At 39.4% G+C, this 27,944-nt stretch overlaps 1 protein-coding gene across 1 annotated transcript; it reads right to left on the minus strand.

The window, feature by feature from the left end:
- avpr2aa (arginine vasopressin receptor 2a, duplicate a) lies at positions 1-27,940 on the minus strand. Its single transcript, XM_008413598.3, has 7 exons — positions 25,064-27,940; positions 22,722-22,777; positions 13,465-13,841; positions 10,456-10,701; positions 10,093-10,239; positions 4,658-5,183; positions 1-1,548 (listed from the first exon to the last, which is right to left on the minus strand). The coding sequence occupies exons 3-7, from the start codon at positions 13,837-13,839 to the stop codon at positions 1,349-1,351; spliced, it is 1,494 nt and encodes a 497-aa protein (XP_008411820.1). The 5' UTR covers positions 13,840-13,841; positions 22,722-22,777; positions 25,064-27,940; the 3' UTR covers positions 1-1,348.
- Between the last annotated feature and the right edge of the window lie 4 nt (positions 27,941-27,944).

The raw sequence follows: 27,944 nt of genomic DNA on the forward strand, positions 1-27,944 counted from the left end.
TATATATAATCTTTTTAAACAATAAATAAGAAAGCAAAATGTATAAATGGCTCATGGTGTTATATAACAAATCTTACAATCCCTGCTCTGATGGTAGCTCCGTCTAATAATAACACAGCTGACATCATTTGGAGATTAAACGTTCAGGGAGGCCCTTCTAACAACATCTGTAACTCAGGTCCCAGGCACTTTGTTTGGACTCATTTCCCTCTTAATGTGGACTTTCTTCTCAACAGTTCTGCTAAAATGCAGTGATTTCCGTCACGTCTGCTGAAGCTTGTTGCTGTTAAGACCTGCGTAGATAAAACTTTGGTTTGACATCTTTTTGCTTTCTCTCAAGGCGCCATCACAGCTGACGGTTCACATTCAACATTTAAATAAAAGGTAGTATCCGTTGTGCCGTACGAGGTCAATAAATACACTTTACATTATCTGCACTGCGTCTGGAATGTAACTTCTTTGTCCTGGTGTTTGCAGTTCATACTTTTCGGAGTCTCCGTAATTGGAAAGTCTTGTATGTTTACTCAAACCACTGCCACATCGTTCGCAGCCACAGTCGCTCGTAGAAAATGTGCTTGTTCGTTTCTGCTCTTTCCTCCTTCCTCCCCTGCTGTTGAGAGTGTTTTATGCGTGTTTTTCTGCAGCTTCTTGGAGGACTCCGCTCTACCTCAACTCGCCATCCTCAGGAGTGAATACGTGTCCAACTTCTGAAGACTTCCTTCAGCCTTTGATCTTTCATTTAAAAAAACAAAACAAACAACAACAACAACAAAAAAAAACATTTGTTCACTTCGGTTTCGGATCCCACTCATAGCTATAGCAGTCTCTCTTATTGCTGTTTGGATTCCTCTGGATCCACAGTTTTGTCTGCTGCCTTGTGCATTTGGCATGCCAAGAGGATATTAATGCAGCGATCCATCCTTTGCATTCCTGGTGTTCTCCGCTGTGTTAGAGTCAGCCAGTGTTTTCTTTCCATTTTCCCCACATGAATCGCTCCACAAGACCCGAGCCAGAAGCTACTGAAGTGAAAATCTCTTTGCTTTCCAGGTCATTTTGCATTGCAGATGCACTGCGAGGCTCGGCAGCGCGTGTTGTTGACATCGTCAATGACATCCTTCCGGTAGCTACAGTGGGGGCGGAGCAGGCAGGTGAGTGCAGATGGATGTCCTGCTGAGGGTGCAGCTGTCCTTTGTCAAAGCAAACATCTGGTAAAGGTCGGCCCGTTCTCAAGCGGCGATGCTGCAGATGGCGGCGGCAGAAGCGTCGACGCTCGCGGCACGGCGTTCACGCAGCCCAGCCGCCGTGCGCTTTCAAGCGTGTCTTGGCGCGTCCGTCTTCTAGGTGTTTGTCAGTACAGGTTGTCCTTAGTGGTGGAGGTGTGTGTGGCCGTAGAGTCGTCCGGCAGGGAGCCGCGTCGGCCGAGTCGTGACCGACACTGCAGCAGGTTTTGAAGCTCTGTGGACACGCTGCTGGAGAAAGCCGTGTAGATCCACGGGTTGGTGCACGAGTTCAGGCTGGCCAACAGCATCAGGATTGTGAAGGCCACTCCTGCAGAGGACACAGGAAAACAAGCGCGTGACTATAGTGCAGCATTTCTCCACTGTTAGTCATCAAGCAACCAGGAAGTTCATTGTGTTCATTTTGGGATTTTATTTGACAAAAAGATTTCACCAATTCTCCTGTACAGAGCAGCTTGAGCTAAGGCAGGCTGAATGGACGGCATCTCAGGAGATTGGTTTGCAAGTTTTGCCACAGATTGTCAGCAAGTTGAGGGTTTAAACTTTGACTATTAATGGGTCATTCTGACACATTAATATATAATATTAATATTAATGTACACCACTCAATTTTAGCGCTGACTCTGAGTTATGGGTTTTTTGTTTTCCTTTTCTGGATTGTCCTGCACTCACCTCCTTCCGTCTTGAGATGAGACTGGTCTACTTCCCTGTCTCTGCTGAAGAAAGGCATCCCCACAGCATAATGCTACCACCACATTTTACTATTGCGATGATGTTTTGGGTGTGATGTGTTAGTTTCCTGCCTCTCATGGCATTTTTTCATGCATCCTCAAAGGTTAAACTTTACTCTCCTTCTCCCACATGTTTGCCCCTGGGTGGATCGTGATGCATTTAAACAGCATTTCTATGGATTTTCTCTCAGCAATGGGTTTTCTCTTGTCAAGCATCTGTAAATAGCAGACTTGTGGAGCGCACAAGTCTGGTCACTCCCAGCTGAGCTGTGGATCTCTGCAGATTCTTGAGCGTTACCATGATCCTCGTGTCTGATTTTGTGTTTAATGCTCTTGTTAAGGTGGTCATGTGTTTGTGGGTCTACAGTCGTCCCAGACCTGCGTGTTCCTTGGCTTTTATGGTGCGGTTTGTTCACTAATGTTCTTTAAAAAACCTCAGAGGCTTTCAAACAAATCTGGATTTGCACCGAGAAGTAATTACTCAAAGGTGGACTCTATTTACGAGTTAGGTCATGTCTGAAAGCGACAGGTTTGACTGGATTTCATTTAGTCGTATCAGAGTAAAGGGGGTAGAATAAGATTGCATGATAAGCTTTTCATAAACTTTCTTTTCTAATACGCTTTGATCTATTTAATTAAAGACTGTGATTTTTTTATTTTATTTTTTTATTAAAACACGGCAAAATGAAAAAGTTCAAGTGGAATGAATACTTTTTGGCAAATACAGTAAGAAGTGAGGGACAATTTACATTTTACATGTTACTGATTTTTCTCCAGAAACAAAAAACAAACTATTTATAACAGTATGTGTGTGTGTGTGTGTGTGTGTGTGTGTGTGTGTATATATATATATATATATATATATATATATATATATATATATATATATATATATATATATATATATATATATATAAAACATTTGTGGTTGTTGTTTTAAGAATATCCCAGGGAGAAAAAAAAACTGTACCTACTTCCTTTTTTAAATGTTGTTATGGATCTAATAATACGTTGTTTGTATAACAACTAGAATAGTTTACTTCACTCGGGAACAGCAGAAACGCTGAAACCACTGTTTTGAATAAAGAGCTGATAACAATCATGTGCGTGTGTGTGTGTTTCTATTTGTGTGTTTGTGGAGCTGCATGCTAGGAAGGACTCATTCATATTTAAACTTTGCATATGTATGCGCGTGTCCGCTCATGTGGGTGCTTACAAGCTTACGTGGCTCATCCGGCGTTGTCCACCTGTGTGTGTTTTTGGCCATGTGTGCAAGCTGCTGGCACGCACCTACGTGAATGAAATGTGAACACCTGGCTGTGGTGTAAAATTAGCATGGACACAAACAAGCTATTTACTGTGGGTCACCCACTCGCCCAGCTGAAGGCGGAAGCAGCCGTTGTTGGTTGCACCGATCTCTGGCTGCCAGTAAATGCGTCAACAAATGTTGTTTTGTGCTGAAAATCTATAGAGACATGCAATCCAGGGGGGTTCTAGTTGCGGGTCAAAACAAACATTGTTTTTTGACCTTGTGTTTCATTCGCTGTTACATCATCTGAGATACAGCCGGTTCTTGGAATCAGAAAATGGTCCTTGGAATAACGAGGGATCCTTTCTCAATGAGATGGACAACAGCAGCGATCGGAGGCTGCTGCTGAGTAACATAATCACTTAGGTTTTTTTTGGGCTGTGCAATGTGGCAAAACAGATCAGGGTTGCCCATTTAAAGCAATTAAAAGGATTAACATGACTCAGGAGAATGAATCCATGTGGGACAAAACAGCATCAAGGATTCACTTTAACTCCCGGGATGCAGATGTTTGGTTGTCTTGCTCTTTTGCTTAAGGATTAAAAACAAACTGTGACTTAAACAAGCATTCCTACTTCTAAGACGTTTTGTCACATGAGAAAGCAAAAACTTTCTTGCATTTGATTGAGGCTTCATGTGACTGACACACAGAGTTCTGTATAATCCTGAAGTTGAGTGACAGTGGATATCAATTTCCAAGTCGCAGATTCTCAATTAGAATTTGGTTTGGACTTTGACTGCACTGGCAGTGCTGGTTACATGAGTCGCTCCGTTAGAAGGTGAAGGTGGTTGGCGCTATCCATCAACTCTAACCAGTATCTCCGCAGTATGACTCTGTCACTACTATGTTTGTTCATGTAGAAAGCGTTTGCATCCATTGCATGAGAGGAAAACTGCAGATAGGACCTCTTATGTCTTCCTTATTGCCTCTAAACTATTAGTTGTTCCATCCACGGATTGTTACACCTGAGCTGTGAAGTTCTCCATCTCCTCTGGTTGCAAAGTATGTCTTGGGTTTTTCTCTGATTATTGGTCTCCTTGCCCAGGTTTTCACTTTATCGTTATTCTTTAACTTACTAGTGTGTACCCTGTTTTTTTTTTACTTGTTTTGGTTTTTGTATGAATGTTTCTATTCTCTAATGCTTTCCAACAAACCTCTGAAGAACATCTGGCTTTGGCTGCAGGGGATTTGGTTGCACTGGATTTTATCAGAGTAAAGGAGAGTTTATATTTGTAAAATATGCTGAAAACTACAAACTGTCCTTCTACTTCAAATTTGGGATCTACTTTGTGTTGGGATCTAGTCTGTCACATAAAATTCCCCACAACATGCATGCAAGTTCGTTGTGCTGCATCTTTACGTGATGTTTGTCACCGACCTTGGTCTGGAGGGTCTGGATCCCAGGCCGCCCACAGCTGGACGATGAAGAACGGCGACCAGCAGACGGTGTAGACCAGCACTATGACCAGGGTCATCCTCACCGTCTTGGACATTGCCTTGGTGATGCTGGGGGGTGGAGTGACCTGATGTGGAGGGGGGGCATAGTCCAGGGAGCAGCGGGCGGAGTTGGCACAGGACTCCCGGAAATCTGAGCCGTTCGGTATTTGCTCCTGCGTCAGCGATGTGGCTGCTGTCTGATGTTCGCCGCAGCAGCTACTATACTGAATCACAGACGGCACATAGTCGTAATGTTCTCCCACTTCGCAGTCGTGGGCGTCATTGTCCTTCAGGAGCTGTCCTCCTCCTTCTCTCCCCGTCGCCTGTCTTCCCCTCTCCCTCTCTCGCTTGTCCTCCTTCCTGAGGCCCTGGAAGCGAAGAAGGATTTCACTCCTCTTGAGCTCGGCCATCATTATCCTCTCTGACTTCAAGTAGATGTTGTTGTGGATCTCCCGGAAGATTCTTATCTGAAACACAGGATTTGTAGCAGCAGATCAATGCGAGGAAACCAGATGAGCTTTAAAAACGCCACGTGCCAAAAGAAAGAGAAAGAAATTGAACGCTCAATGGACATAAAAACCAAACTATGCTGGCATCAGTTGTCGACAATAAAAACTGTGAAACTTTTTAGTAGCATCACTAAACAGGTTTATCTCTTCACTGCCTTAGAAAAAGATGACCATTAAATTTTATTGCAGTGAAATGTTTATGGAGCTCTTTTTAACTCTTTAAAAGGAAATCTGAAACCCATTTTAGAGGGATTTTATGATCTCTAATTCATCGCTACCTCCAAGGTTGTGGATCTAATTAGCCAAACGTAGCTTTCGGACTCACTTCGCGCAGCGTTTTTTCAGGTTTTGTTCATATCTTCCCAAATATGGTCGCTCTCAAAAGTGCACACTTTCCTGTCAAGTAAAAACCGAGATCACGATGAATAACTTCCTATGTTTTTTCACCTCTAAAGTGACATTTATTCTGTCCAACTGAACTGAAGCCGACAAATCCACAAGAGGAAAATATTTTTTTTGTTTGTTTTGTTATTTTTAAACTGTAATAACCCGGTTGCGCAAATGTGGACACCCTTAAACAAATATGCTGTTGGGATGTGTTCGATATTTTCTCAGAATTGAGTCTTAAGTTCACATCTATTAACAATAATTTTGAATCCGATTAAGCTGAAACAAATTTCAGTTGTCCCGGTGTGCTTTTCATGTCTTCTACATATTTCAGCTAAAACCATAGTTAGCAGAGAATTAGGAGAATCTCATTGTTTGAAGGCACCAAATGTGACACAATGAAGTCAGTCATCATTAACTGGGAAGAAGAAAGAAAACAGTAAAATTACAAAAACTGGAAATTTCTTCAAAACTACCAAAAGAGACAGGTAGGTGGCCATTGGGAGGGCAACAGCAGGGTAGGAGCAAAGGTTTAGCTCAAAGGTTGTAGAGTCGTGAGACAGAAACCTTTTTTTTCAGGCAAAAAAACTCTCAAACCTGCAACTCCCATGCAACTACGTATTATGATCTAAAGAAATTAAACTTAAAGTATTGGAATTGGGATGCAATTCCAAAATGTGTGCTAGACAACACAGATCTTCTCCAAAAGAACCCCACACCCAGAGTGAAATGTGGTAGTGGCAGTATTATGCTCCAGGGTTAATTTTGGCAAAGTTCACACTGCAGCTGGAAGAGACCCAATTCTGATTTGTAGTCAGATCGCATTTTTTCTTTGGCACGGGCGTTCACACTTGCAAATATGCAACCTGTACTTATGTGTTCCCCAGTGTGAACTGCCAACAACCTGAAAGTGTCCCGCATGCGCAGTAGAGGGCGCAATAACGTGAGAGCATGCTCAGTGTTTTGCCAACCGCCATGAAAAAGAAAGAAGTGCTCAGTGTTTACGGAAGTAAACATGGATGCTAACGGTGGAGCATAGCTTACGATTTTGAAGTTGTTGTCCGACCTGAGCCAGCATATTAACAACTTAATCCTCATTATAGTTATTTTTCTTCCCGCATGTGCGCATCAAGACGCAGAATAGTGACGTTTGTCGAGTATCAGTGACGTTCGGGTAGGATGCACGCGGCCTGGACTTCAGGTCACATTAGAATCGGATACTATCGGATGTCAAGTGGCCTGGGTCGCATTTTTTTAAAAAAAATCCCAGCTGTGTTGTTCAGACTGTCTTGAAAAGATCAGGTACAGGTCGCATTAGGTCAAAAAAAAAAAAAAAAAAAACATTAAAAAATTCGGAATTGGGTCTCTTCGGGCTGCAGGGTGAACGCTTAGTGAATTCTTAGTTCAGATGGAACTAAGAATTTTATTAAGTTGTGTAAAGGTCTCAATAGTTCCAAATACCTGTCAGCTCTGCATCAAACCTCCTGATGTCTGCTGGAAGCTAAGGACGAAGAGCAATTTTAGTTTAGTTCTTAAATAATTACTTTTGGTGATGAAAATTAAATTGTCGGAAAGGTTAATTTAGAGTCAAAAATTAAACTTAAGAGACAATCAGCATGATTACCTAAAAAAAGGCAGTGGGTAAGAGATTTCCTTACATTCTGACAAACCTGTCGGTACATGGCACAGAGGGCAAATATCGTCATGTCAAGATGCAAGATGTTGTTAGCACTCGAAAAATTTGGTTTTAATGAAAAGCTGTACAGTGTGTGAGGACTTTATACCAATCACCAGTGGCCAGAATCAAGATTAATGGAAATCTAACTGACAATATAAAACTAGAACGTTCTACACGTCAGGGTTGCTGTTTATCACCAACTTTATTTGCAATTTATATTGAACCACTCGCACAACATATAAGACAACATAAGGATCTTAAGGGTATTGATATACATAATGAGTCCCATACAATAGGTTTGTTTGAAGATGATGTAATTTGCTATTTATCAGACCCTGAAAACTCGCAGCCTTGTCTAATCAACCAGTTAGAGATATTTGGCTTTTATTCAGGATACAAATTAAATTTGAAAAAGACACAGGTTTTGACATTTGGTTATACTCCATCTGAAATGATACGTAGAAAATATAACTTAAATTGGAGCTCTACTATGATGACATACCTAGGAGTACAATTAACGAAAGACAGAGGTGATCTATATAAAGCTAACTTTACTAAAGTGGATCAAGAAATTAGGAAGGACATTAGAAGGTGGGATGTCCTAACACTAGACTTCAGCTCCAGAATTGAAGCGATAAAAATGAACGTGTCACCAAGGTTATTGTACCTCTTCTTGGCATTACCTATAGAAATCCCGGATAGACAGTTTAAAACATGGAACCAGATTATATCTAGATTCATATGGAACGCTAAAAAACCCAGAATAAAATTTGAAACTTTACAAATACCAAAAGAGAAAGGAGGTATGGCATTACCCGACTTTAGAAAATATTACCACGCTGCCCAAATAGCTCCCATAATAAATATAAGCGCCAAAAATTATGAAGCGAAATGGAAAAATATTGAACAAAAAGTCAATGGAAGAGAATTGCGAAGTATTATTGGAGATATTGAGACCATTAAGAATATACTTAAGAATGTTAATGCTATTACTAGGTTTTCACTGGGTAAATGGTTATATATAATCCGAAAATACAAATTAGAGAAACAATTATGTTTGATCCAGTGGCCAGCCTACAATAAATATTTTATTCAGGACCCACAATTTAAACAATGGCTAGAAAGAGACTTAACAGCATTATGCGTAGTCCTTAAAGATGGGCACTTTAAAAGTTTCCATGAACTACAGCAAGAGTTTGCTCTAAGAACTCAAGATCATTTTAGATACTTACAATTAAGGGACTTTTATAACAAAGAAATAAAACAAAAAATAGACCCAAATGAAAATGGGATTGTCAAAATGCTGATAGAGACCTATAAGGGTAAAAACATAGAATAGTGTCTTTACTCTATAAATATTTGTTAGAAAATAGAGGCACTAATACGTTGAATATTAAAACAAAATGGGAGAAGGAATTTGGTATTCAGCTAACTGAAGATGGCTGGCTGAATATTTGGAAGACTCAAATTACAACATCCTCTTCCAGAATTTGGAGAGAACATTGTTGGAAAAATATAATTAGATTTTTTAGAACACCTCAAATTACTAGTAAATTCAAATCTAGAGACCAACCATGTTGGAGAGATTGTGGAGCTCTTAATGTTAATCACACGCATATTTTCTGGCTTTGCCCTAGAATTACACAGTTCTGGAACAAAATACACAATAAGATTGTAACGATTTTGGGTTACTCAATACCCAAGTCTGGCCTGGTCTTATATCTTGGTTATTTGGACAATGCTGTGCTTAATTATGATTGTTATTTGTTAAAAATTCTGTTGGTGGCAGCCAAAAAGGTCATAACCAGGAAGTGGTGCAAACCTGAACCTCCTACCACAAAGGAATGGATACAGACTGTGAATTCATTATTTGAGATGGAGATTCTAACATATAGACTGAGGACACAGGAACAGCAATGCATGGACAAATGGGAAAAATGGACAAACTTCACATCGAGACAGGACTAATTTTGGATAGGAATGGTCCCCTTCTGTCTTTGTTTTGTGTTACAAAAATGAGTCCCCCCTGATGTGATTTTTGTTTTTATTCTGTATTTTTGTTTCTTATATTTTCTATTCTCTCTATTGTTTTATAATTTCTATTGTTTGATCTTTTTTCTTGATTGTGTTCTAATAACATTAACAAAAATAAAAATAAAGTTATAAAAAAAAAAAAAAGATGCAAGATGTTGACAGACTCATGCTAAAGAAGACTGAACACAGAGTCAAAATGTGTTTTAGCAAAGTGTTAACCTAGGGCGGTTTACACCTTTTTAATATCTGTCTCAGATATTAATTTGTCTCAGCTACATTGTAAAGAATAATCTATTTTATGTGGAAACGATAGAAATGTGACCTAATTTTTTAAAAGGACAAACACTAGTGTTTTGACACTTTTGTGTCCACATTTGAAAGCCTTTGTATATCAAAAATATTCTTGATATGAAATGCCAGATTGAGAAATGGGCCACCAATTTGGCGACCTCCTGGCAGGTCGCTCTCAGAGCAGCCGCCTCAACGGTGGACCTCCAAGCTCTCTTTTAATTAGGGAGAAACGGCCAGACTCTTGAAATATCTTTCCCCAAATAGAGCAGGACCGCTGGGAGGCAGTCCAGAATGCCTGTCCGCCACATAACACCAACTGCAGCGTCCCGTGTGTGATTGAACAATGGCTGCCAAGTGCACCTCGCATTTCATTCATGCCATATGCATCATTATCTGATGAGGTTGCCTTGAGCATGTAATCCTGTTATCAATAGTCTGTGCACGCTGCAGGGAAGCGGCCGGCGCAACCGATATTACCTGACAGATGGTAATGATGAGGGCGGGCAGCAGGAACACAGCCACGGTCATCCAGGTGACGTAGGCCTTCAGCCCCCACGGCTCGGTGAAGTGACCCCAGCACTCGAACTCACCCGGAGCCACTTCCGAGCGGGAGAAGATGAACACCTGAGAGATGTAACAAGAACCTGTGGTCACCACTCCCTCAGACCTGACACAAAGTAGTTTCCAGTCACCTGAACTGTAGTGACCTCATATAGTTAAAAATAAACCACCAACACCTTGAGCTGGTCTGTTAAAGCCAGGGTGTGGAGACCTGATTAGGGCTTATTTCTCTATTTCAACATGTGTGTGTGTGTGTGTGTTTTGTTCGCCCCTCCCTACCTGCGGTATGCTGAGGACCAGAGCCAGGGCCCACGCCACTATCACAGGGGTGTTCCAGCGGGACATTGCCCCAACGCGGTAGGCCTGCAGCGGGCAGCAGATGGCATGGTGTCGGTCGACTGTCATGGCAACTATCATGTAGGAGGAAGCAAACATCCCCACAATCTGCAAATACTTGACGGACCGGCAGAGCAAGTCGGGCCCCTGAAACCTCTCTGTTATGTCCCATATCAGCTGGGGCAGAACCTGGACACAAACATTTAGAAAACCGCTATCAGTTGCAGCTCGTTTTAAAGCATTGTTGTTGTTTATGTTTTGTTTTTGTTTTTTTGTTGTGGTACAGAAATGTAGAGGTGAAACACTGAAGGTCATCACAGGTGATACTGGGTGTTATCTCTGCTGCAAGGCTTATCCTTCTGCACCACAGGCTCCTATTCTTATCCACATCAGTAAATCACAATGTTACAGTGGATTACGCACCTCCATGATCACCTTAACATCAAGAGTCTATTTATATGCACCCGAAAACTGTTCCAGCAATTGACCCTAAACTCATGTATGAAACTAAAGTTGACTTCTGACTGGACTTTAAAAAAAATTGAAAAATAAAAATGCTGAGCTACACACAAAAATAATAAAAAATCAGCAAAACAGTGTCATTTTAGTTGTTCATTAACTGTCAGATTTTTCATTTGAGTCCCTGTTAATATTTCCATCTAATACACATTAACAATCTTAACAGGTACAACCTACAGTGCCTATCGTTTTTATTTTTGAGTTCTACATTTTGTTTCACATCCAGAAATGTGTTTGTGTCAGGCAAATGTAAAGTGGTATATAAATGTGAAGTGGACAAAAAAGTCAAGCTTCTTTTCCCAAGGTTGCCGTGTTTTTAGCCCCATCAGGTCCCCTAACTGAACTGAAGAAAAGCATCTCCACATTTCAACCTAGGAGTGTGTGTGAAGGGTGTGTGTAGTGTTCAATCTTCTCTTCTTCTCTATATTCCGATTAGGTGACATCTGGAGGCTGTTGGTTGCGCTGGATTTTATTGAGTGCATTGTGTCAAGAGGGCTGAATAGACGCATGTAATGCTTTTAAGCTGTTTTTTGTAGAAAGAAAAATTTATAAATCTAAACGGAAAATAAAAAAAAAACATCACAAGTACTACTTTGTATATCAGATGAGATCTCAGTAGAATACATTGAAGTTTATGGGTCTGATATGACAAGAAATAATCTAGCAATACACTCTGCCTGCTATTAATACATTTTATTGTATTAAATTGACGATTGTATTGCATTATCATGACAAGCACAGGAAAATCTTACTGAGACATCACATTACGGTTCTTATCAGCAAGAGTTCAAAGCTGCAATGATGTAACAGCATTTGAAAATGTGCAGTGGCTGAAAGTCGTCTGAACGCGTCATTAACATTACAAATGTCATGATGGCACAAATTGGTTCCGTTTGGTTTATGCACAACAAGACCTGTTATCAAAACAGACCTGGAACCAGAGAAGCCTGACGTTGGCACGCAAAAGAGCTGGCATGTTTACTCTGGTTGTTTTTGGTTCGCTGCAAGATCTTCTCTGAGTGAGCGGTCTCCAAAATGTGTTTTTCATAATGACGGAAACATCAGCGCATAAGCGCAACCAGTACGTCTCTTTTACTTAGTTTTAAAGCCCTCTGGAAATATCTTGTCCGGATCTGAGATGCTAGATTGGCAAAACAAGTCGGTGGATGGTGATAGAGAGTTGGAAGAAGTTCAGAGGTGATCCAGTATTTTATGCAAACACATGCAGAGCTAATAAGATCTGGACGAGGTTGCGAAAGGAAAATATTCTTCTTTTATTTTAATATAATTCTTCTTCTCAGGAACTCAAAACAAACCAGTTGTAATTTTGTAAACCAGCCAGGTGAGCTGACAAAGATAAACCTGGAAGCCACACAGTGTGCTCCGACCTTTGACCTTTGATTCTGTTGCAACACTGAGGAAGTTGAGGACAAATTTGCACATTACGCATTAACAAACTAAAGATTTAAACATTGCTCTCTATATTTAACAAAATAATGAACAGCTATTTATTATGTTTTCATTGATTTTTGTTTGTGTATTTACTGACCTACATACATACATCCATACTATCATAACTACTAACACCCATTACTCACTTACTTATACTCCTAGTTAATTACCTAAATAACCATTTATTTAGGTTATATTTTAATCAACTTTACTTTCTAAGCTAACTACTTACATTCTTCCTCGCTTATTTACTCGTCTGATTGTGCACTCAATCACTTGCTTACTTGTATACTAACCTAATTACTTTCTATTGTGCATATTTACTCAACTACTGATTTTGTAATTATTTACCTATTTCTTTAATCACATATTTTCTTATTTGTCCAAATATTTACTTAGTTTCTTGCTTACGTTTTTACTTAGCTACCCACCAAATTATATGTTTTCTTTGTTGTTTTTTTTAGATTCAGTGACTGCTATTTCCTTCGCTCTCTTTCTTTTTTCTTCCTTAACATTGCTAAAATTAACTATTCATTAGTGGTATTACATATTAGCCAAATTATTTACTCTTACTTAGTTACTTAGTACTGAATTACTGATTACTTACTTACTTATGTGCCTAAACACTCACCTTCTTGCTACTTACCTTATTATGTATTTGCTTACAAGTCTAATTGTTTTCTACCTTAGCTACTTGCTTTGTTTCTTATTTACCTGATAAATCATCTAATTAATTACTTACTTAGTGACTTACATATTTAACTACTTAATACATTGATTACTTACACTATTTCTTATTGTTTAATTACCCATTAATCTACCTAAAGTCACATTATTACATATGTTTGCCTTCCTAATTACTCACTCGTCTACTTCTTTGCTTACCTAAATAATTACTTATTTACTTCGACAATTTCATAAAGAACAACTTGTCACATTTTGATCTGCTGTCAGTGCTTTAGTTAAACCAGACGAACTGACCTGAAAGAGCGCCACCACCAGGTCAGCCACACACAGGTTGACCATGAACAGGTGCATCGGTGCATTGTGCTTCCTCCTTCTCAAAAGCACCCACAACACGAAGCTGTTGCCCAGCGTGGTGAGAGCCAGCACCACCCCCAGGATGGCGATCTCTGCCCGGGCCAGGCCTTGGTCCCTCACCCTGGGCTGAGGAACGGTGTGAGCCGTGGCGTTGGAGCCGTTCTCTATTAAGATCCCGAAGAGGGACCCTCCGCCGCGAGAAATGTTGAACGAGTTCAGCTCAGTGACAAACGAGGAGACGTTGTTTCTTCCCGTGTCGCCCGGAGAGGAGAGACCTAACCCATCCCAGTCTGTTTCCACGCTGATCCTTTCCATTCCTGAGAAAACAAGCAAAGTGTTAATGTGTTTATTATTTAGAAAAACAATTTCCGGCTGAAGATAACAAGCAGAAGTTAAACTTGGACACGCACTCAGAAAGGAGCCTGTGTACATGCAGTCTTGTCACGACACAAGTATCATGTTAGATAATTAAATTACTCATTATTAAATTATCCAAATGGAAACAATTTTTTTATTTGCTGGGTTCTGTTGGGTGCTTTTTTTAAATTCTGTTTTCCATATTTATCCAAACTCTTGGACCTTTTAAAAAGACGAGGATTCACAGACTGACCACAGACTGTTTGTTTTTGTAACATCAGGAAAAGTTTCACATTATGAGCCACAAATAGATTTTCCTAACTAGTTTTATGAAGTTTTGACTGAAAGGTAGACGTTGCGCCGATCATGTTCCATTTCGGTGCTTCTCTGGTTTTTTTAATAACGTCTCCGCTTGTCCATCTTTCGAAACTTCCAATTTTTTTCTGACGCAAGTCCACTTCAGCTTATTTTCTTTTTCAAACTTTCTCAAGGTTGAATTGACAGTTTTTCCCTTTATCCCACCAGCCTACATCCATTCACCTTTGCTCTCAATCGCTCTCATCCCATGGTTACCCCAGCCCCCAGCATTCCTGTTTTCCCTTGTTTTTGTTCCCTTCTCAGCAGATTTCTCTCTCTCTCTCTCATACATTGTTTCATTCTTTTTTTTCCCCCTTTCAACATGTTGCACAGGCTCTTGATCGCAATAAACTTTTTGGTTTATTTTTCTTTGCTTCAAAATAAATGCCAAAAGAAAATGGAAAGTTGAGAGGGGTGAGATGATAATTTGAGAAACAGAGTCATGGGTAGCTCGGGGTGAGGGGTTCAAACTTGGTCAAATAAACTGGATGCAGGCTGAAGGATGTAAGGACAAATGAAGGGACTGGAAAGACAAGACATGAAGTCCAAAATTACATTTGTTGTAGAACATACGATATGAAGATTTTGTCATAAATGTTTGAAATTATTAAAAGAAATGACATCAGACAAAGACAACCAGCTCCTCGTCTTAGTCCATGAGGTAGACACTCTTTCCACTTTTAAGAAGAGGCTTAAAACTTTTCTTTTTGATAAAACTTGGATGACGTTATCCAGAGCTTTTGATATGCTGCTTCAGGCTTTGGCTGCTGGATGACAAACTGACCACCGTTCCTCACTCTGCTACTTTCTTCTTCTACTACTCTCCAATTTACATCATTTGTTGTTATTTATTACTTTACATTGTTTCTCAGTATTTTTAGCTCCATAAAAGTATTTAGCTTCAACTCTTTTCTGAAAGGGATCATCACTTGATATGATGCTGTGAAGAACTAAACGCTGTTCTTACACTTAACTTTTTACTGTTCTTTAACATAAGAAGTACTCTGTTTTTTTGTCCTCTTTCATCAGAAACATGGATGTGTGACAAAAAAAAAAAAAATCTGTATATATATAAAAAAAAATTTAAATCACACATTGCACATTGCAGCCTTTAAAATGTAAATATGTGCTCTAGTACCCTGGCCTTGTAAAATAGTTGAACTGCAGATAGATTTGCTTTTCATCAGTATTCCGATCTCTTAGTGGGGATTGGGAATAACTATTTAGATTTTCCTGTATTTTTTTTGTTTCTGTAATCTTCAAAATGAATCTTTGGGCCTTTTGTTGTTGAAGCCTTTCATTGTAATTTTACTCGGGCACCTACGATATGCCCCTGGTGCAGCTGTACCAGTAAAATATTTACAATAACATTTAAGATGTCGTTACCTCTCAGGATCCATGTATGAATTATCACCAAGTGCCATCTGATTGGCTTCCTCCCGGTTTAATAACTTCTGTGTCTTTCAGTACAAGTGTCACGATGAGAATGGATGCCACCCCTATAAATAGCCCTGAACTGAACAGTGATGATATTCAGCGATCAGATGTGACTAATACTCCATTATGAGGTTATTGTCACCGCTACACTGAGGCCTAATGACCAATTTGCAAATAATAACCCCTTCAGTGACGGCCTTGTGAGATAACAGAGCTTATAATACCCCCAGCCTGATGTAATGGCTCTGCCTGAGGAATTTTTCAAGCGGGTCCAGCTGGTCCTTTCTGTCCAACAGGAGGTTGGAGATGTGGAAAGAGGGAGAGAAACGCTTTTGATTAATATTTACATGTGTTTTTTTTTATTAATTATTATTCAAATAAAATATTAAGTCCATCCAGAAATATTGTTTGAATTCAAAGCTTCAGAATGCCTTCCTATTATATTTTAATTATATTCCTCTGCACACAGCAAGGTCTTCCACTCCACCAAGGGATCTTCTGACCTTGCGTTGGTACGACTCATGTCCTTCTCTGTAATTACAGCATAATTTACGAGCTCATTAATAAGAGCTGCTGTGCTACTTCCAAACCAATAAATAATCTTATTAAAAGAACCGCTCCCTGTGTCATCAGTTTCTCATGTGAAATCCCGATTTTTTTCCCTGCTACATGTGCAAATGAAGTACACGGAGGTCATGGAAAAATAATTAAGAGTATTGACGGAAAATCAAATAAACTTATATTAAGTTTAAGCCGAGCAATCAATTAATTTCATGCAGAGGTGTATGTCTGCAAATGTCTCTCTTCATTTTAAGCTCCTGCTGTTCTGAGCCGTCAAAAGACATTGTGTTGTTTTAGCTAATTGCTTCAGCTTCATTTGCTTTGCTTGCGCTACTTGCTCGGTGGGCTACACGAACAGGAGAGCCGAAAAACTTCTGCCGCTCATATTTCCCGTATTCAAAGAGGAAAGCTCGCCGCTGCATGGTGAGAGAACATCACGTCTCCAGAACCGTGCCGGATGCGGTTTAATGTATTCCAAGCTCATTGCATCAATCCCCGTTTGTCCAACTGGCTTAATGTAAAGCTCAAATTATCCCATCTCCCCACGCTGGATGGACTGTAAACACTGCTTTTAGGAGTTGGTCCACTACATTGCTTCCCCTCTTTACTCTAAAGCTTTCAGTCTGATTAATGACAGAGTTGGAAACCCCACACATCCCCAAAAGCCCTCCCTCCGCCTTCCTCCCCACGGACAAGCTGATGTGCAACCATCCATTTACCGCTCTGTCTTGTGCTGCCTTCCAGCATGAGGCCCAAACATACAAAGCCTCAGGCAGACAGAAACAGATTGTTAAAAGTGTATAAAAACATTACAAGTCAGCCCCTCGCGCCTTTTCAGTCTTTTCTACCACATGTTTTGGTGATTCTCTTAAATGACATCATGTGCAAGATATGCCAAGTTAAAAAGGCAATAAAAGTTCAGCACCAGATGTCCTAAAGAACAGTTTTTAGGTGAACATGATTGACAAAGTGTTTGATTGCAGAGACACATAAAGAGTGCTCTGAGATGATCCATCTCTTTGCTAAGATACAAAAGCCCTGAGATAAATAGCAGTTGTCTTGTTTGTCTTTACTATTTTGAAAAGGGGCTGAGAGAAATGGCTGCCTGTGCCAGTTCATAGTCGTACTTCAGGCAAATAGAAGATCATGGATGGAAAAATCCTAAACCAGGGATCATCAGTCGTTACAATCCAAAGTGTCCCACTTCCTCCTGCCAAATAACGTTTCTGTACTGAAGGAAAAACCGACATAACGCTGAGAAGGAAAAAAAACACAATTTCTCAAAATGTAAAACAAGGTTATGTTTATTTAATACTAAGAATTAAGGAAATGCAACCATGTAGTTGGGTGTTGAGACAAACAAGACGGCACTTAGGTCTGTGAAACAGTCCTTGTTCCAGGATGGAAAATAAATAGAAATGGATTAACATTTCTCCTTTTTCTTCCTTTTCTTCTAACTGTCATTAACCGTAATGCTGAGTTTCTCTGTCATGAAATTACAAAATTCTTCAGTTACATTTAATCATTCAAATTGTACGAGGGGTAAACAAATGTGCTGCCACTAGTTTTGCAAAAATACATTTAAAAAATTTTCTCATACTAAATAAATATAAATATACTCCATTTTTTTCATATTTTTCAGGATTATGTCATGCCTTGGATGGATTTGGAGGGATTTGTATAATGTCAGTTTTAAGATGATCTGTGCTGCATTGGTAACTGAGAATTGCATTTAAAAAAATCCTTAAACTCTCTGGGTTGTAAAAAAAAACCCAAAAAGTACTTGACATAAAATTGAGACAGAGTATCACAACCAGAAAAGATTAAAAGCATACACTAATTCCAAACTGACAAGTTTGATTTTTAAAGGCAACTGTAATATAGTGCACACATCTTACTAAGCTGACTAAAAACAATTCAAACAGTAGCATTAAAAAGAAAAAAAAAACTACCAAACTTCACAAGTGGTGAGGGGGGAGCAAAACATAACAAATAAAAGTTAAATAAAAGCCGATTTTGTCAGGATGAGGAGTTAACCTGGCTATTCATGTATCCAAATCTGTTACAAACTGAACAAAAGAAACTACACAGTTTGAAAAAAAGAATACAAAAGAGCCCCCCAAGAAGGCTGAAAAGCTGAAATCAAGAATATTCAAAACACATTGTTCTCCCAGAATGGCAATAATAAACTTGTCAAACTCTTACAAAGCTCGAGGAAAGAGACATGATGAATCCCTCTCCCAGTTTGATCAGAAAAGGCTTGCATAAATATTCCATTATGTCAGAAAACAAAACGATTGCTTGTACATGCCAAATCTGTTTTCTTGTAATTGAATACAGTTAAAAGGTTAGGAGAATGTTTTTAGTATTATAAAGAGGCTTTTCATTGTCTTGACAGGTTGTACATAATGTCTGTCTGTGTGGCAAGATGATAAAAGTATTGAAGAATTCAACAACAAAAAAATCATTAAAGCCAATTTTATATTATAAAACTGAGATGACAGTGATGTCTATAGAATATTTATATTAACCACCTTTAACCAAATAAGTATTTTTAAGGAAACCAAGATGTTTTTTGTGCCACTTGGCGAGAAACAAGTTTTCACACATTAGGTGTTGTAATTCAAACATAATTAGAAATCAATCACCTTCCCTCAGCCTTGCTCGTCTTGATTGCACTTGTCAGTCCCTTGATTAGTTTCCGTTGACAAGGTCCAACCTGATCTGATCGATGGGAACCTCTCAGTCCTCATTAGCAGCCCTGCGTGAACCACAACAACATGCTGCAGATTCCCTCCTCTAATCTTCTCTTCTTCTGTTTTTGTTCTCACCTCTCGTTTTCATCACTTCGTCGCTTCTCCATCTGTCAAAGTGCCTCCAGTACGTCTAATTATTTGGCAACAAATAACTCCTAATTTATAGGGTGTGGCAGCAGGAAAAGGCACACTTAAAATAAATCCAAGCTGACAGGCACTAAACATTTGATATAAGCTTATTACTGGGAGTATAATATGCAACTGTCCTTCATACGGCATGACACTTCACATACAGATCAATAGGTTCTTACAATATAAACTTTATACTGGATGAGTCATGTGGTGTCACCGGCTTGGACGGCTGACATTTCATCTGCATGATAAAGTGGCTGTGACCACAATTTCGTCTTTGAAACTCCATATTTCATCAGAACCTCGCTATCGCGCTCACATCCAGTGTAAATTCACCTTCCGAATGATTCTCAATGACATCTTGATGCTATATATATATGTGCTTATGCATTTCAATTTGTGGAGGGTAAATTCAAGGCTTTGCATTACCGACTACCTCTCTGTTAGCATGGGTTGACTAAAAACTTTGAGTCCAAAACCATCCAAAAGGTCAAATATTATTGAATATTATCGGAGGTCAAATATCATTTATGTGGCCCCTTGAAAACCTAACGGGCCACATGAATAGAAGGTTCAATGTAACATTTATGTGCTTAAATATTTTTAATCAATAAAATCAAATCTGCGTTTATTTGTAAAGTGTCAAAATACATAAGTGTGAACAAAGCTTCAATATTTAATTGGACATTTAATATCAATATTAATGATCAGCTGAGTCAGCCGATTGTTAATATTTTGTTAGTTAACATGTTGTCATGATCGTGTTTCTGTGTGTTTATTTTTAGTTTTTTGTGTTCAGTTTGCTTCCTGTGTCTCCGTCTCTGCGTCTTCCCCGTTGATTGTCTCCCAGGTGTGTCTCGTTCCCTTGATTACCCCGTGTGTATTTAGTCTCACCTGTTGTCTGTGTTCTTCGTCGGGTCCTTGTCAAACGTATGTCTGTTGTCAATTGCTGCCGATACTCTCCAGTGGAACTGCCAAGTCCTGGTTTGTGTTCGCTCGCATGTTAGTCCTGTTTATCAGTTGCTACCGGTATTAGCTGTTCGCTAACTCTCCGCCGTGCTGCCCGTTCTGGACTGTGAGCCTTTCATTAAACCCATCATTTCATTTACAACCTGGGTCTCTGCGTCACTCCTCACCACCTCAACCCCACCATTCCTGACCCATGTAGTTTTATCAATGCATCTAATCAACACATTCAGCCATTTGAGGATATTTAAGACCTAGAGCAGGGGTCACCAACTCCAGTCCTCGAGGGCTACCGTCCTGCAACTTTTAGATGTGTCTCTGCTCAAACACACCTGGATCAAATAAACTGCTCATTTCCAGCCTATTGCTGAGAGGAATGAATGCTGGTGAGAAAATTCAGACATTTTGGAGCAGAGGTGAATCTAAAAGTTGCAGGATGGTAGCCCTTGAGGACTGGAGTTGGTGACCCCTGAATATGGATGATCAAACCCATCTGGGGATATGTGGTAAAGTGGTTGCCCACTTTGTGTTTGGTGTCTTTATTTGGTTTAATTTTGCTCACCAAACCCAGGCCTGGTTACTACCAGACCTGAAGAATCGGGACAGCACTAAAAATGTGAAGTAAGCTAAAAGTAAATGATACATTCTGAGTCAATCTAAAGAAATTTAGGAAAAGATGAGAAACAAAGACACTGGCATCTGTCAGCCTGGAAAGAGTTAGAGAGCCATTTCTAAGGCATTTAGGTTGCAGTGAACCACAGAGCCATTATCCGCACACTGAGTAAACATCAGGGAAGCTTCCCAGAAGTGTCCAGTTTACCAAAATCAGTCGAAGAGGACATCACCAACACTTCCAGGAGGCGACGCAGATTTCTTACAAAAGTTCTTACAAAATAGTGGGACACTTACATTGGGTGGAAAACTTATGCAGCATATCAGACAAAAGCAGACAATTACCCAAAACGCATCTATAAGTTTGCCTCGAACTAAACAAAATAAAAGCAGCCTACAAAAACCTCCAATGTGGCTGTATAGAAACAATTTTGCAAGCAAAAGACAAAATTTCTGATATTCCGTTATCACAAATGCTGACTGGCAGGAATTGCTGCAAAGCGTGGCAAAACTCAGCAATTAATGTTAGGGCGACATCACCTTTTTTTTTAAAATCTGCAGCAGGTTGGTTTTGACACTTTTCCTGTAGTTATTGAAAGCACTATTTTAAAACTGCTTTTGGTATTTATTCTGATTTCCATTTTATGTTATCAAAATTACTTTGATGATCTGAAATCTTTCAGTGTGGCAAAAAAAATAAAATAAATAAAATAATCTAACAACGTTGAAACTCCAGGACTATAAGCAAACCATTTAAGCTAATAATCGATTAAACAAATTTATGGGACGCATGAGGTTCCTCAGATGAGAAAAGGAGGGCACTGAGTGCCCTGAGTTATCCATTGATACTCGATAATCTAACACCATCACCCTTTGGAAACTTTCAGCTGTTCCTGACGCTGTCTCGTGCTTTTTTTTTTTTCTTTTATTCATGCATTTTTACACATTTCTCTTCTTCTAATATGAAATAAATATAACTATAATGGGCTTCAAGCCTTAGCATTATTGAGGAAAGTTAGAAAAATGGAGATCTAATGCTCTTGAAATTTTAATGACGTGAGGCCAAACCTCGTTGGGCTTATTTATTAGGGTCACTGGCTAACCTCCTCTCAAATGAGGTTAGCTGCGTCTTGCATTCACAAAAAACAAAGGCAGGGAGTGTGTTTCCCTCCTTCAGCCAATGGGGAGGTCTGATGCAGAAGAGGGTCCAAGTCCTCCTATCATTACTGATAATGTCTGCTCATGAGACCATGGGCTGTTTTCCTTGTTATGTATCATTAACTAGCGCACCAACATCAAGCCTGCGCCTTACACAAAACCGGACGTCACGCAGGCTATGTAAAATTCAGAGCATCGCCCCTGCAGACTGAGAAGAAAGCTGCAGTGTTACCACTTCAACTAAAATAAGCCTGGAGGTTGGCAGCTGATATGGTCAGACCTGCACCACATGATGGAATGATTCCCTTTTAGGAACCAGGGCGAACAGACTGTGACAATAACAGTGTTGATTGCGATTATTCCTAGCGGGGGCCACAATCAAGCGGCTGATTCTGTGCACATCGTTAGAAAGAAAAAAAAAATTGCTCTCTTCGGGGAAAAGTCAGCTTCCTGTTTTCACTTACTGCGGTTTCTTGATTCCACTGATAAGCCAGACAGATTTACTTTAGAGCTTAATTTAGACACCATTCTGACATAAAGACATGTTTCACCATGAAAACTCTGCCATTATCACTTTTACTGGCAAAGAAAATATTGCGGTATAAATGATCCCCTCTGTTTTGGTAAATCTCCCTCTGAAGTCGGGCAAGAAATCATTAATCTTTGAGAAACCAAACGCCCAACAATCTCCTGCTTGGGATAAATCTTCTCTGGCCATTTTCAGAGCCATAATCTTCTCCTTTAACAATATGGGCAGGATGCTAATATTTTGAAGAAAAAAAAAAAAAAGCTTCAGATAAACCGCACACAGGCTGCACAGGTAGGCAAGCACAAGGTGAGCAGCATGCCTCCGTCACGTACCTCGCTGTCAGTGCATTGTAGGTTGCCTCATGTGTGTCCTTGGTCCCTCTCTCCCTCTGTTTGGGTATAAGGAAAAGTGTTAAGAGGCGTCATCATTACAGTCCATTAATATTACATGCTACAGTGGCTCACATTAACGACCTGACAGCCCCTCATCCCTCCCTCATCCCTATCCCCCCAGACCTTCTCGCTAATCCATGGAAAAACTTAGACAAACAAGTTCTCTGGGAAGAACTGGGGCAAAATACTTCAGATCGAGGACAGTCAACAAGACATGAAATACTGTTTGACAGTGCTGTGTTGTATTTGTTCAAATCCAGAATCAATGTCAAAATAAAATAAGAAATGTCATTTCATATTGTTGTGATAGAAGCTTGAAAAAAGTTGTTTCTTTTTCATTTTCTTACTGAGATATTCCAGCATCTGATGGAAATATTGACTCTAAGAGTATATTTTTGATGTGAAAATGAATGAATACAGTTGAACAAGTGTCTTTGTCGATATATATTTAAGGCAACGCGTCAAACACGCAACGTTTCCAAATGTGACATCATGGAAAAGTCAATAGAAATCAGCCGGCGTAACAGGGAGAAAACGGAGGACCTCCACACGTCTGGTTCTTCCTTGGGGACAATTTCCAGATGCCTGCAGGTGCCACATTTGTCTGCTCAATTACACAAAACTGTAAACACCATGAGAGTGTCCAGCTATCAAACAGTTCAGCTAGGAGACGGCTGCTGTGTCCCAGAGACGGACGTGCCTTGATGTGAAATGCGAGTATCAACTCTTGAACAAAAACAAAAGACGATGTGAAGACACTGGTGGAAGTTTGTTATGGCGCGTCATTATCGTAAGTGGAACTAAAGCTGTACTGAAAATAATCACTCCGGGAGGAAGAAGACAATAAAAAGGCGAAACAGGCAAACAAATTTAATTTTAGTTTGAGCTAAAAACGAGGGGAAACTTGAGAACACCATCCTAGCTGTGGGGTGGCAGCATCATGATGTGGGCATTGTTCAGTGTTAGCAGGAGGGACAAAAATACATGACATTACAAGGAAAGAACAACACATGAAAATATTAAATCAGCATTTCAAACGGTTTGAGCACAATTTACAACGACCCAAATCACAATGTAAGAGTAGATCTAGAGCGGCTTGAGGACAACAGTGTCGGTATGTTTCGAGTGTCCGGAGCAACATTTTTGGGTGGGGCGTCAAAGGTGTGTTTGTGAGCCAAATGGCCAACGGATCTGACTCAGCCATGTTTGTTCTGTCACAATGAGTCACAATTAGGGCAAACGAAGGAGAAAGATTTCTGGAAGGAAAACACTTGACCCAAGTCGCACAGTTTGAAAGGTCATTCCACCAAACACTAAGAAGCAAATTTTGAAAAAAAAAAAATGAAAAAAAAATCAGATTATTCTGGCATTTAGCAAAATAAAATAGCTTTGGTCATCTTGATTGACTCAAAACAGGAAACATTTTGACAGATTTAATGTCACACGGCGAGGATTGTTTGTAAATTCTAGTTATGCTACACTTAACAAACACTACTACAATTATATACATGTAGTCATATATAAATATTTAATAATATGTTTGATATTATTTGTAATTATGCATAAAAATTTTAATCACCAAACAACAAATGATCAACAAAACATTTTTTTTCCTGACTTACAGTCAAAACAGGATGAACTGCTGTTCTGGCATAACATTCATAATTTCAATAACCCATTTTATTTTTTTTATGTGTGTCATTTCTAATTTATGTAAAAACATCATATTAAGAAATTCCTCGACAGCAAAGGGATTTTTATAACCTGTCTATGATTTTCATCTTGTGTATTTGTCTTTTTTTAATGTTTTATATTTGTGTGTATAGTCCTGTCAAAGACAAATTTCTATTTCCTTTGGTTTCAGATAAATACAATTTTCTATTCTATTTTAAATAAGACAATGTTGAGCTTATTTAATGCCAATGATGAGTGTATGATTTTGCTTTAACGTACATGTAGCATGTAATCTAATTAATCGTCAAAATGTGGACAACACAACAATATTTACAGTTACAACACTATATTTTCCCGGTGAAAACATAAAACATACACTGTGCTGACTCAGGTCCACCAAGAAACAAATATGGATTAATTTTATTATTTTGGCCACTGCATGAAATGAACAACATTTACAGAAGATAGAAATGATTAAATATCTATAAATAGTATCGTTTCTGCCTAGGTGATAGTATAAAAACACCAACATGACACAATACAAATCAGTTTCAGCCATAAAAATTTTTAAAAAAATCACCTCTGACTAAGGAAAGATTTCTACTTACTGCTGTCCTGTTTTTGTTCCCAGATTCAGGTTAAAGCCTTTAGTTCTTCAGCGTTTTCAAACACTGCTCACCGTCCCATCAGCTGACTCCTCAATGAATCTGTCATAACTGAAGAAAAAAAAAAAAACATGGCAACTTTTTTCCTGGCCAGTGCTTCAAAGACAGAGTCTGTGCAGGTCCCCTTATGGTGTCCTTTCTGGGCTGTAAGTCACAACTGTTCATTGGTGAGGTCCATTTAAAAGCCATGTGCGTCTCAGTTCTTTTCACTCCCTCGATTTGCTTTTGCCCATTGTGCCGTGCCTCCAATACCACCAGCACAACTGAATTTCAGCTCTGTGTCCCCCACCCTCCTCCCCAACCCCACAACCCTGACTTCCCACCTCCCGTTCTTAGCTTTCTCCTCCTCCCAGGTCAACCAGCCTGTCCTCTGTGACTGAGGGTGGAGCCTGCTGTCAGCAGCGGAGGGAGGATGTTACACATACCTATGAAGAGAGAGAGAGAGTGTGTGTGTGTGTGTGTGTGTGTGAGTGTGTGGGCGTGTGTGTGTGTGTAAGACAAAAACACACAGGGACAACTCTGTTCATACATGTGTGCGTGTGCTGTCTGTGTCCGTGGCTGCGACGTGAAGAAGAAAGCCATGTTTATTATTGTGAGGAGGACAGACCAAGGTGAAGGTTACGCAGCAACACACCCATCCCCTTTCCAATCTAATAATTTGTCTCTTGTATAACTCATTGGCCGTGTTTGTTTTAAATCCAAGCTCACACCTTTTGTGGAACGCTTTGTTTTTTTTTGTTGTTTTTTTTATTGTTTTTTTTTACTCCTTTGTTGATGGAGGACAAGAACCGGAGCACCTGGTGAGGAATGCTTGGCCGCTGAGTCAGCTGGGTCACACCCTTGATGTATTCACTTGGGTTTACACAAAATAAATAAAATGATTATGTATTTAAATTTCAGCGTTACAGCTCCTTCTCGCTCTCTCTCCCTCTCTCTCTGTCTCTGTTTCTCTCTCTCTTGGGTGTGTACGGTACTTGTGATTGTAAGGAAATACTGCTGGCATGCATGAAAACATTCACAGGTGTGCACAAGGGAGGGGTGGGGGGGTGTTCACAAACCTACGTTTGCTCCAACACAAATACGCAGAAGAGGCAACAGGAAAATTGTGGCTATAAAGCAGCAGTGCAGTAAAACTTTCCGTCATTGTGTTGCTTTACAGCCAGAAGCTGTTTAATCTGAAATGTCTTTGATAGGCAAAATATGAAATAGTGCATAGTCGTGAGATGGAAGGGAAACGTGGCAGTGTTTTCAATTTCTTTGCATAAATAAAAATCTGAGAAGATTTGCACGCGCATATTTTCAGCTTCCTTCACTTTGAAATCTCTAAATAAAACTGAAACCGAAGCCATCCTATAGGTCAATCACTTCGTTTTATAATATACCAAAACAGAACGTAACTGAAAAGTGGAAGAGCAATGATAAACAAAATTCTTCTAAAACTAAAACGGCGTATAGGATGTGTTTATTTTGAACCGCCAGTCAGTACAGCTTCACATCTTTAGGGCACGTTTCTATGCTGCACATTAAAAAGACTCAAATTTGTGGTGATTTTTCTTTGTGAAATAGCTGTGGTTCAGTCTGATTGGAGGAAAAGTTTCTGTGGGCATCAATTTTTAATTCTTGCCACAGAATCTCAATTGGATTATCGTTTCTTCGCCTTTGGCTAGAACATTCCAACTCATAAATATGCTTTTATTTAAATGCTTCCATCTTTGCCAAGGCTGTATGTCTTGGCCCATCCGGAGGGTGAATGACTGCCTAAGTCTCAAGAATTTTAGATATTTTGTGTTGAGCTTTCTTCCAGGATCGCCGTGTATTTAGCCCCATCTTATAAAGAAAAACATCCCCAGAGCCTCAGGCCGCCAGCACCGGTTTTTACTGGAGAGATGTTTCAGGGCGATATTTTTTTAGTCAGCGCACAACATTTTTGCGGCCTTTTAATACTGCAGAACACAAAAATGGACGCTATAAATTGGGTGGCATCTGAAGCCGGTTGAGTGAATGGGAGCAACGTTTGTCAGATTTTTACTTGCAAACATAAAAAAAAAAAAAAAAAAACATGCATCATTTTCCTTTTGCTTCACAACTTTGCAAATTTGAAATTTGCAAAAGTGAATTGTGTCAAAACGTGAAAAAAAGTAAGAGGGTATGAAAAAATTTGCAAAGCGCTCCAAAAAGTATTTTAAAAGTTAAGGTAAGGTAAGGTAATTTTATTTATATAGCACATTTTCAGCAAAAAGGCGATTCAAAGTGCTTTACATGAATTAAAAGGAAATACAAACAAAATAACAAACCAAAGGAAAGAGCAAAGAGCAAAAGAATAAAAATAATCTAATTATGTTGATCCAAAGTATATAAACTAGATACTCCTGTTCAGGGATGCTAGATAAATGTAAGTATAAAACATCTGGTCTAATTCCTTTAAGTAAAGAAAAGTAATGCAGCTAAACTGTTTTTTTCCACTAAACTTTATGGGAATGGGGGTATCTACAGACATTTATGTTTGTAACATTTAAATCCGAGCCACCCTCCTCAACAATCTGATACCAGATAATGTCAGAAGACGTGTTTCTTTCCCTCAGGTATTGCTTGACTCGCCTCGTCAAGCTGAACCATTTTGTCCTAAGCTGAAGAGGTGGGACAATAGGTTTCACTCTAACATGATTATCCTGACTGCCTGGATCCTGGAGAACATTTTGTTTTAAAGCAGTAAAGCAGCAAAATTAATCCAATTTGCTCGCTGCCAAAATTGACAACTGATGAGCCTGAGGGGGAGATAAGAAAAGATTCTAGTAAAAAAACATAATGAAATAAATAAATTCTT

Source organism: Poecilia reticulata, chromosome 7, assembly GCF_904066995.2.
Source record: "Poecilia reticulata chromosome 7, P_reticulata-male-v2, whole genome shotgun sequence".
Taxonomy (NCBI): Eukaryota; Metazoa; Chordata; class Actinopteri; order Cyprinodontiformes; family Poeciliidae; genus Poecilia; species Poecilia reticulata.

Excerpts from the sequence above, each read along its gene's own strand:
- avpr2aa (XM_008413598.3), bottom strand. The coding sequence starts at position 13,839 with ATGGAAAGGATCAGCGTGGAAACAGACTGGGATGGGTTAGGTCTCTCC. Across the intron at positions 10,702-13,464 it reads TGGTGGTGGCGCTCTTTCAG|GTTCTGCCCCAGCTGATATG; the intron begins GTCAGTTCGTCT and ends GTTTGTGTCCAG. Across the intron at positions 5,184-10,092 it reads TCATCATTACCATCTGTCAG|ATAAGAATCTTCCGGGAGAT; the intron begins GTAATATCGGTT and ends CCTGTGTTTCAG.